The following is an 11,098-nucleotide window of genomic DNA, read 5'->3' on the forward strand; positions in this document are numbered from 1 at the left end:
TGCGAAAGAATCTACTAGTACAACCTAGGGTTAGTTGTATACAAACTAGGTTAGTAATATACCCAAACCAAACCTATACCTAGCACGTGCTACCCTACCTATACCTATACCCAGTCACGTGCTACCCTACCCTACCTATGGTCCGTGCAACCCTACCCTACCTATACCTATGGTCCGTGCGACCCTACCCTACCTATACCTACGTCCGTGCGACCTATACCCTACCTATACCCTACCCTAGGTACATGGTACCCATCCGCCAGTCTACGCCGCTCGCTTGGGTGCGCCGCTCGCTTGTGAAGCACGTTAGATCTACTATAAAAGACTATTATAATATACTGCAATAACACTTAGGCAATTAGCCTAGTAACTAAGAAGACATTAAAGCTTTAAACAAAGCTCTAATATAAAGATATCTACAACTACTAGCTATAGTAAGAGGTCTAATAGGGAACAATCTTAGTTAAGTACATCCCCTTTACTAGCATGCCTGCTAAAAGCCTTACTAAGGCACTTCCTAAGAACAAATAGGGCGCCTTTCTTAATTACCTTAACCTTTTAGAGCAAATAGACAGGCTAAATTATTAAGAACTATTACTAAACAGGCTCTAAGAGGCGCTAGGGTAGTTACCCTACAAGACGCTGTAATTAGCGCTAGTACACAATCTAGCTTAGATCACAATCTAAGCTAAGGGGGTATGTCAGACATAAGCAACATCGGGAAAAGTTTTTCGAAATCCGGCCTAGACAGGCTGTTGCTAACAGTCGTGGCATAGTCGTGCAACAGCTGTTCAACGGCCCTAACAGCCCTAATTTGCGCCTAACAGCCCTAATTTCGCGCTAATATTGCTAACAGCTAAAACGCTAAGTGCCTATATTTAATAAACTTAAAATAATGTTGCAATATTGTTATATAGCTACCCTTAGTGCTAGCACTAGCATTGAATATTTAAAAATTGCAAAATTTTATATATAGATAGAACAAAATTGTAGCTTTAAAATAAGCAAAAATTTATTATTATAGGCCTACTATAACGCAAGTTATAGAGCGTTAAAGGTTTGTTTGTTAAAGGTTTGTGTTTTAAAGTTGCAACAGCACACCAGAGCAGCTGCAGCTGCGCCCGCACACAACGTAGCAGCTGCAACAGCATACAGCATAGCACCTGCTGACCACAACACACACACACACACACACACAGCAGCAGCGCAACAGGAGCTTGCAGAACAGGCAGGCCTAGGCATAAAATTCTTAGTTTACCTACTATTCTTAAATAATATTCTTATATTTTCTAATATTTAGGCTGCTAGAGCCCTAGCAAAGAATCTTAACTTAGTGTCTTAGCAAGGAATATTAAGCTTAAAACCTTCTACACTTAATAACTATTCTATTACTAGGCCTATAATGTTATTTAATAGCTTATTTTTAAGAGGAGATATAGTAGTATATTAATATAATAAAAGTATAGTTTATTAAGCAGAGCTACTATTATAGCAGGATTAGGAGTTGTTATAGCTATTACAGCTGTTAGGACTATTAGAGCTGTTAGCTTAAAATTAGCTAGACATTGAATATATATTAAATAACTATTGTAGGCCTACAAGTCCTACTGTTGCCCACAGTACAATGCCACGATTTCCTGATTTCGACAACGGAAAAACTTTTCCCGATGAAGGCTAGCCGTAACACTGGCTTAGCTGGAATGGAACTGCATGGAATGGACCGCGCAGCTGGTTGCACAAGAGCGGGGGATAAAAGCCACCTGTTCATAGATTAGACTAGAGGATCAATCGTTCAATGAATTCATCACAACAATTAGCAAGAACCCTTTAAATCTGACATTTATAATAGGTGTTATATTAAGAGGAGCTGTTGTTACGGGCTTAGAGCGTTGTGGAGGACTAAAGACAGTATAGTAGGGTAACTAAGAGTAGACTAGCATTTTCTAGGGTATTAACAAATTATAATAGAGTATCCTACCCTTTATTATCTTTTAAGGTAAGCACTACCTCTTTACCTAGTATACAGAGCTATCTTTACCTTATAACTAGGTTATTACTGTCTCTAAGAACAGCTACACTAATAACAAGCTTAGTATTAAGTAGCTAAAGCACTTTAATAAGCAAATAAAGGAGCGCACTGTTAGTAGCTATTAGCTGCTTATTTAAGATAGCTATAAGAGCTATAATTTTGTTAAGTTCTACTAGTACTATAAAGAACACAAGATTATTAAATTGCGTATGCCTCTATACCTATCGCACCTGTTGCAGCTGCTTGACGTAGGTTGTTTTACCCTAATAAAGAAGGCCTATAGTTGCGAAGCTAAGCTGCTAATGTGCAACAAGATTACTTGATTACAAAACTTAAGCTTTTACTGTGCTTTAAAGGAGCTTTTAATGCCTCTATTACTAGGAGTAATATCTAGGGAGGATTTAGAGGTGCTAGCTTAGTCCATTTTAATCTAGAGGCTGTAATATTAAAGCTTAAAGTGCGCCTGTGTACTATACCACTACCTACTATAGATAAGAGTATGTGGCACTCTTAAACCCTACAGAACACCCTACAGTTTAGGTTGCAATTAAAGCTTATTTAAGAGAGGATTTAATAATATAGCAATAGCTCTCTAACTTTAATAGTTAATGCTTTTATTAGCTTACTAAGGGCCTAGAGGTAATGGCGCATTTACTAGTTTTAGTGCGCAACTAGGTTGCAAAGCTTTAAGCTGCCAATAAGGCTGCTACACGCTGTAAATTACACAAGAGGAAGCAGATCTAGAGGGAGGGGACTCTTACTGTTAGTAAAGGAGTGCGCTTAACTACCCTAAAGGAGTTTAAAGCCTGTAGTAATAGGAAGAAGGCAAGCAAGAAGAGGCGTGTTATGTAACGGTCTAGACTCTAAAAGCTAAAGAAGAGCTAGAGCTAGCCGGTTACATTAGCTTAGCCGGCTTGGCTTAAGCTGGATATATATTATCTACGCAGTTAACTAGGCGTCTAGTTAACTTGTGCATGCTTTTTAGCAAAAGTTGTTAGGAAGTAGATATCCTTTATTGGCCTTTGGCCAGACTACTACATGTTAACTAGACAACCTGAAGGTCGAAGGTTCGATTCCCATTGGGAACCTTGGCTACTAAAAAGAAAAAGATATTCTTTTATAGCAGGCTGTATTATCTACCTATATGCCTCTTCCAACGAGCGGGAGAGAAGGGAGGTGATGTAACGGTCTAGACTCTAAAGCTAAAGAAGAGCTAGAGCTAGCCGGTTACATTAGCTTAGCCGGCTTGGCTTAAGCTGGATATATATTATCTACGCAGTTAACTAGGCGTCTAGTTAACTTGTGCATGCTTTGTAGCAAAAGTTGTTAGGAAGTAGATATCCTTTATTGGCCTTTGGCCAGACTACTACATGTTAAACTAGGCACTTAGTCTTTACAACGCAGTAGCAGGTGTAATAAGGCAGGACACAATGCGCAAACGTGTGTAAAAGATGCGCAATATACTGTAGATTAGTGCTGTATACTGTAAGTTACAGTAACTTGCAGTAACTTGCTGTAATATGCAAGAGAAGTTGAAGTTTGGTGTGGTCTTGGCAAAATCCGGTCAGTCGCCCGGGCTGGCCACTCGCCAGTGAGGTACGTTATACTAGAGGAGCAGACAATTGTCTAGTATAACGTAGATTATCACCGAGCCGGCCCTATCACCAAACCAGCCACTTTCTCTTAGCACAACCACCTATTACCCTAATACAACATGCCTTAATAACAACAACTTTAGAATACTACTAGAGAAGGCAGAGTTATCCTTGCTATCTAGGCCTTCTATGCTAGCTAATTTCGCAGTATCTATAGCGCTGCTAGAGCGTTAAACGTACCTTATTAGAAGGTCTCTAATTGCCTTTGCAATATTACGTTTTAACTAGACGTACACACTAATTGCTAAAAACTAACTATACTAGAGGAGCAGATAATTGTCTAGTGTATACTTAACCTTAATTTGCAAAGATTTGCGCAATAGCTATATAAGGTAGCAGATATAGCTAATACAATACTTAGTGTGCGTAGTGAAGAGCCTGTTAGTAAACTATAGACTAGCAGGCATGTAATGTATTTAGACAAGCTTAAAATAGCCTTTAATTAAGCTAAGGATAGACAAAGGATACTATAGGAAGATGCTAAGATAGTTAGCGCATAGTTTAAGCTAGTAGAGGATACTAAAGTTAAGTATAGCGTTTATAATAATAATATGCACAACTTTAATAAAACTAGGTTCTAGATAGTGTAAAGAAAGTAGGGGAAGGACTAGACTACTTTCTTCCTAGTCTAGGAGGATCTAGACAAATCTAGACTAGGTTTGTCTAAATAGGAAGCGTAGAGCCTAATAGAGGTAAGGTAGGATTATGTAATATAATAGACAAGTTATTATATAAGATACTAGGTAGAGATTCCTAGGCTAGGTACAGAGCAAACAGAGGGGGGAGAGCTAGAGGTATTTATGCTTCCTATCCTCTGTCTGTATTTCTAAGCAGAACGTTCTAGACTCCTCTAGGTAGGTCTACTTCGTAATCTATGCTTAGTATTACTGCATATACAAGCAAGATTACGTAGGTACACGCGTAATTATATACGTCAGCATCTACAAAGTAGGCTACTCTATTTGTAAGCAGAGGATCTAGAACATCTCTAGTTACAAAAAATAGAGAACAGCATATCTTAAGAAGGAGAGGAGATACAGGCTTCGTAAGCACACCATTCTAATCCTCTCTTTTAGGAGATTATGATGACAATGCTTAGATAAGCATAATGCTATACCTAAGAACAAAATATGCTAGAGAAAGATTATAAGAACAAAGTCTTATAACTTTACAAGTATGGCCTAGCAGCATCGTAGGTAGCTGCTAAGGCGTCTGTAGCAGCTCATTCATCTAAGAAGACTTAGGGTGGAGGTGGTCAACTAGGAGCTCAATTAACTATTCAGCGCTGTAGGAACTGTAGCAAGACTACACATAACTCACAAATCTGCTAGGAGGGTGCAGAAACATCCTCTAAATCTAAGGCAAGCACGTAGTATGCTAGGTCACTATTTAATAGCAAGTAGTTGTAATTGCAGTACTTGTGTTAGTTGTGCTAAGAGAAAATGGCTAGTTCAGTAATATGGCTGGCTCGGTGATAATCTACGTCATACTTAACCTAGCAGCAAGATGATTTCCCCCTTAGCTGGCTGCTGTGGCTGATATAGCTAATTCTTTGCTTAATAAGCATAATATAGGTTATGTTAGCATACACTAGTCTAGTGTGACAACGCGCTGCCAACAATGACCCGATAACGTACCTCACAGGCGAGCCAGTCACCAGGCAAGCTGGTCACATTTGCTAAGCCACCACCAAACTTCACCTGTAACGGGCTAGGCCCGATGGTAGCGCCTCGGCGCTCGCCGGCCTCGGCCTTCCTCCGAGAGGTGTCTGTCCAGCTGTACCCCTGGTCAGGAGGTCCTAATCTTGACTAATTGCAGCACCTCTGCACAGAGGCCATAAAAGTTTAACAAATGTGACGGTTGAGAGGAGAAGCAGATCACGTGTTGTTGGCGGTGGTCTGGTGCTACTTCCTCATGTTGCTGAGCACCTCTTACCTCAGCTGCATCACAAAGACGTCATCAAAACAGACCCCGCAGCGAGCCTTGGAGAGCAAAGATACGAACATAATAACACAATACTCTCGTCATATACATTTGCCCTGATACCGCAACAGTTGAACTAGCAAAGCTCTATAAGGCGCTGTATGGACTCTGTCGCTCCCCCCGTCTCTAGTATAAGGAGCTCTCTTGCTACCTCGCCTCTATTAGTTTCTATCCTATTAAAGCAGACTAGTGCATCTTTATCAATAGCAAGGGCTTAATCATCCTTACTTATGTTAATGACATTATCCTTATTACTTAGACTTGCGCACAAATAGAGGCGTTGAAGTCTGCAGTCTTTAGCAAGTATAAGTGCTGTGACCTAGGTCCTACTACTAACTACTTAGGCATCCGTGTCTGCTGCGAGCGCGGCAAGCGCCCTATTGAACTCTCTATAGAGGCATACATCAACAAGCTTGTCGCTGACTATAGTCGCAAGAAGGCCTTGCCTTGTTACGCTCCTACTGACATCAGCATCCTCAACCTTAAGAGCCGTGATAACCACAACATGATCAGCAACCGCGAGCTCCAGCGCTACCAAACTATCATCAGCAAGCTGCTCTACCCAGCAACTTAACTCTACGCTACTACAACTACGCGTTGCAAGTTATTAACTATCTTAACACCACTAAGTCCTACATTATAACATACGCTACTTCTAGCAACAGTAAGCTTATATTTATTATGTTTGCTACTTAAGCTCCTACAGGTAACCCTACAAACCTAAACCCTTACGCGTAAAGTAACACCTTGTTTGCTAATAGTAAGGATTATAAGTCTACTTTAGGTTTCCTCTTTAAGCTTACTAGAGGCACAGTGTGTCACAAGTCTGCAAAGCAGTGACTAGTCACTACCTCTACTACGAAAGCTAAGTACGTTGCTCTCCCAATCGCCACTAAAGAAGCCACCTAATTAACTTAACTGCTACACTAACTTTGCTACACTGCTGACTAGGCTGGCGGATGGGTAGGGTATGCTTTTTTACGTTTTGGCTTATAGCTTCTTAACTAACGTGTTCTATCAGTAAGCTGGCCACATCAGTATCCTGGCCACCCCACTAAAACGCGCTCAACGCGTCTTATCCCATTAGCCATGATACCACACCAACAACCTGTACAGCCTTCTCAAGAAGGCAGATTAAACCTTGCTATTGTATCTTTTCAGAATAGACCTTCTCAGTCCCTCCGTGCCCTTGCAAGGGCTTACAATGTCCCACGATTAACTCTTTAGACGCGCCTTCAAGGTATCCTCCCTAAACACGAGGCAACGCATGTCAACCAAAAGCTTAGCCCTGTCGAAGAGGAGTCCCTTATTCAGTGGATCTTAGACCTTGACCATCGCGGGTTTCCACCCCAGATCATTGACGTACGACGTATGGCAGACGCGCTACTCGCTGGCCGCGGCCAAGATCCTCCTCCCCCACCTATCGGCAAGTGCTGGGTGTCACGCTTCATCAACCGCCAGCCAGAGCTTCAGACAAAATGGAATAGGAAATTCCACTCTCAGAGGGCACGCTGTGAAGATCCTGTCAGGATTAGCGCGTGGTTCAGGCTGGTAGAGGAGACACGCGTCACATATGGAATACCTGATGAGGACGTCTACAACTTTGATGAGACTGGGTTCATGATGGGGGTGGCTTCAACGTCAAAGGTAGTCACCAGCTCTGACACAGTTGGTCGCGCTACAGTCGTTCAGCCAGGCAATCGCGAGTGGGTGACGACAATTGAGTGTATCAACGCGTCAGGTTGGTCTATCCCACCCTTCCTCATACTGGCAGGGAAGCTCCACCAGGCCAGCTGGTATCAAGATCTCCCACTTAACTGGACTGTTGCTGTTAGTGACAACGGCTGGACAACAGATGAGCTAGGCCTTGACTGGGTAAAGCACTTTACCAGGCACACACAGACTCGCTCATCAGGTGCTCGTCGGCTACTCATTCTTGACGGTCACAGCAGCCACGCTACACCTGAGTTTAATCAGTACTGTGCAGACAACCTGATTATCACTCTCTGTATGCCTCCTCACACGTCACACCTCCTCCAGCCACTTGACGTTGGCTGCTATTCTCCTCTTAAGATGTTGTATGGACATGAGGTGTCTGAGCTTGCCCGCCAAAGTATCTTCCATGTGGACAAGCATGACTTCCTATGGATATACTTAAGGATCAGGCAGACTGCCCTATCAGAGAGCAACATTAAGGCTGGGTTTCAAGCAACAGGACTTATCCCATTCAGTCCAGAGCGTGTCCTGACATGCCTTACTGTAGTCAGAACACCATCTCCACTGGGGACAGCTACTGGTATAGAAGCAGCCTGGACAGCTGAGACACCACATACCATTGATCAATTGCAGAAGCAGGCCCGCCTTGTACAAGATCTCCTTAGGCGTCAATCACAGAGTCCAACTAGTCAAGCTATCTCTCAGCTTGTTAAGGGTTGTCAGCTTGCTATGCAATCAGCAACAATCCTAGCTTAAGAGAATACAAAGCTACGTGCCTCAAATCAACGCCAGCAACATAAGCGTCAAAATCGTAGACAGTATATATCACGTGGGGGAGCTCTACAGGTTGAGGAAGCTCAGTTACTAGTCTCACAGGCTAATAATGTGGTTGAAGAGGACGCTCAGGTTGACGCTGCCCCACGACGTCAGCGAGCACCACCAACGTGTAGCAAATGCCACGTGCAAGGTCACAATAGGACTCAATGTAGAGCTATCTAATCTATCTTGCTTCAAAACCTCACTTAATTTGACCATGTGGTTGTAGAGCAGTTGCACGGCAAGTAAAGCGCGTTTTAGTGGGGTGGCCAGGATACTGATGTGGCCAGCTTACTGATAGAACACGTTAGCAGAGATACGCTTACATAATCTATTATTCGATAGAAGCGCCTAGTATTGCGCCTTCTAATAAAAAAAGAATTAGCTTATTCTGCTTAGTATTAGCTAAGTTATTAACACTACCTAGCAAAGTATACCTATTAATGGGTATGCTTGCTAGGTACCCCCCCTTTTTTAACCTTTTCTAGCCTCTAGCTTGTGCAGTTTAATAGTTATAACAAAACCCTCTACTACAGAAATATAGAGATAGTTTTTCTCTTTCTTTTAAGCCCTAGTTCGCTAGAATCCATGTATTATTGACAAAGTTTTGGGGGGTACCCACGAAGGACGTTGGAGTATACCCATTCCGCCAGCCTACTGCTGACAATACTCACCCTGTGCTGCTGTACAGCGACAACGAGCCTTTTATCAAGCTTCTAGAGTTAGAGGGTAACTGTAAGCATATGAAACACATTAACATCTACTATTACTACTACAAAGAACAAGTCTGTAAGGTAAGCTTAAGGTATAACATGTCTACATAACTATAATAGCTACTAACAGTCTTACAAAGCCCTTTAATGAAGTTGCTTACAAGCGCTCCCTTACCTAAGTTAGACTCTCTAAGCCCAGAATTATTGCTACTAAGGCCACTAAGCTTAATAACAACCCTACCTAAGTCTCTGCTGTTATTAGGCTTAATGTAACAACACATAAATTAGGTATAAAGGAGGATTTTTATAGATACTATTAGCTTCTGTATAACGTACTCCACAAGCATGCCGGTCACCCAAGTGTACCGGTCACTTTTGCCAAGACCACACCAACACTATAACTACTTTGCAGTACTATAGTACACAGCAGCATTCTACTATGCTACACAGTATATTGTACTAATATATAGTACTTTACGCATCTTTCTTACAAGTTGTTCTGTTGTGCCCTGTCTCGCCACATGTGCCACAGCGCCTTAAAGACTGAGTGCTCCCATCAACACGTGACCTCTTCTTTGCCTTCTTCCCATCACTACAGGCCTCAAACTCCTTTAGAGTAGTCAGTCGCACTCCCTTAGCAAAGGTTAGAGTCCCTTCTCACTGTACTTGCTTCCTTTTGTGTGATTTACGACGTGTGGCGGCCTTGTTAGCCGCCTGTAGGTCAGCAACCTGGTTGCGCACTAAAACTAGTGAATGCGCCATCAGCTCTGCGCCTTTAGTGAGCTAATTAAGAGCGTCAACCATAGACGTTGGCAAGCTATTAGCGTGTCTCTGAATCCTCTCTCAAATCAGCTTTAATTAAGACCTAAATTCTAGGGTGTTGCTTAGTGTTTTAGACTCCCACGTACTGTTGTCCACAGTAGGTGGTGTTGGCGTGCGCAGCCGTACTTCAAGCTTCAATAGCACAGCCTCTGGGTCAAGTGGGACTAGGCCAGCACCTCTGAATCCTCCCTAGATGTTACTCTCTGTAATTGAGGCGTCAAAAGCTGCTTTGAAGCACGGCAAGAACTCAAGTTTAGTGATACGCGTAATCTTGCTGCGCATTAGCCGCTCAGCTTGGCGGCCATAGGCCTTCTTTAACAGAGAAAAACAGCCTACGTCAAGTGGCTGTAGTAGGTGCGACAAGTGTGGAGGCATACACAGGGTAATAATCCTGTGTTCCTCGCAGTACTGGTGGAATTCGACTGAGTTGTAGCTCTCGTGGCCGTCCAGAATGAGCAGCCAATAGCTGCCAACAGTGCGCGCCTTTGTGTGCTCATCAAAGTGCTTCAACCACTTGACTCCAAGCTTGTTGTTGGTCCAGCCATTGTCAGAGACATTAAGAACCCAGTTGTCAGGTATACTAGGCTCCTTGTAACAGGCAGAGAGGTGGTGCTTGCCAGAGAAGATAATGAAGGGTGGGATAGACCAGCCCTTCGCGCAGATGCCTTAGATAATGCTGGTCCACTCTCGGTCGCCCTGCTACACTGCCTTTGGTCTCCCTCGACGCTCAGAGCCTGTAACAACAGCTCCTGTTGATATAACGCCCATCATAAAGCTAGATTTGTTAAAGTTGTGGGTGTCTTCATCTTGTATACCATACTTAGCTTTGGTATTCTCTACTAGTCAGAACCAGTCCCTAATCGCCTTAGGATCCTCACACAGAGCTCTCTTATAGTCGTACTTGCGATTGAATTTGACTTTGAGCTCTGACTGACGTTTAACAAAGTTGGCAGCCTAGTTCTTGCCAACGTAGGGCTGGTGGCGCTCAGCAAGCAGAGAATTGGCCATATCGTCTACATCAGCAAGCTGGGGCGAGTATCCTCGCTCGTCTAGCCTCAACACGTGCTGGACAATTACCTCCTCTTCATTCTTTGTAAGATTCATAGTATTAGGTGTGTAGTCGCAGCGTGGGGTGGCTCCAGCAAGTCGGTCACTAAGCGTGCTTTGAGAGACGTTGTAGATTGCTGCAGCGCGTCGCTGAGAGAGCGTCGCGTCTTGTTGGATAGCCGGGAGAGCAAGCTGTATGTCTGCTTCATTAGAGAGCTTTTTCATGTTGCTGCGTTGAGGCATTGTTAGTAGAGTGAAGTTTGGTGTGGTCTTGGCAAAAGTGACCGGTACGCTTGGGTGACCGGCATGCTTGTGGA

The 11,098-nt window shown here is 43.2% G+C and overlaps 1 protein-coding gene across 1 annotated transcript in view; it reads right to left on the reverse strand.

Annotated features, from left to right (window-relative positions):
- Nucleotides 1-9,923: 9,923 nt before the first annotated feature.
- M421DRAFT_69867 (CENP-B protein) overlaps nt 9,924-11,098 on the reverse strand; it is a gene marked incomplete at both ends in the record, with an annotated part of 5,429 nt that continues 4,254 nt past the window's right edge. The window contains one exon of the mRNA XM_033596652.1: nt 9,924-10,399. Within this exon, the coding sequence (XP_033445743.1) occupies nt 9,924-10,399 (476 nt within the window). The remainder of the gene's footprint in view (nt 10,400-11,098) is intronic.

The sequence above is a fragment of the Didymella exigua genome (assembly GCF_010094145.1).
Source record: "Didymella exigua CBS 183.55 unplaced genomic scaffold M421scaffold_29, whole genome shotgun sequence".
Taxonomy (NCBI): domain Eukaryota; kingdom Fungi; phylum Ascomycota; class Dothideomycetes; order Pleosporales; family Didymellaceae; genus Didymella; species Didymella exigua.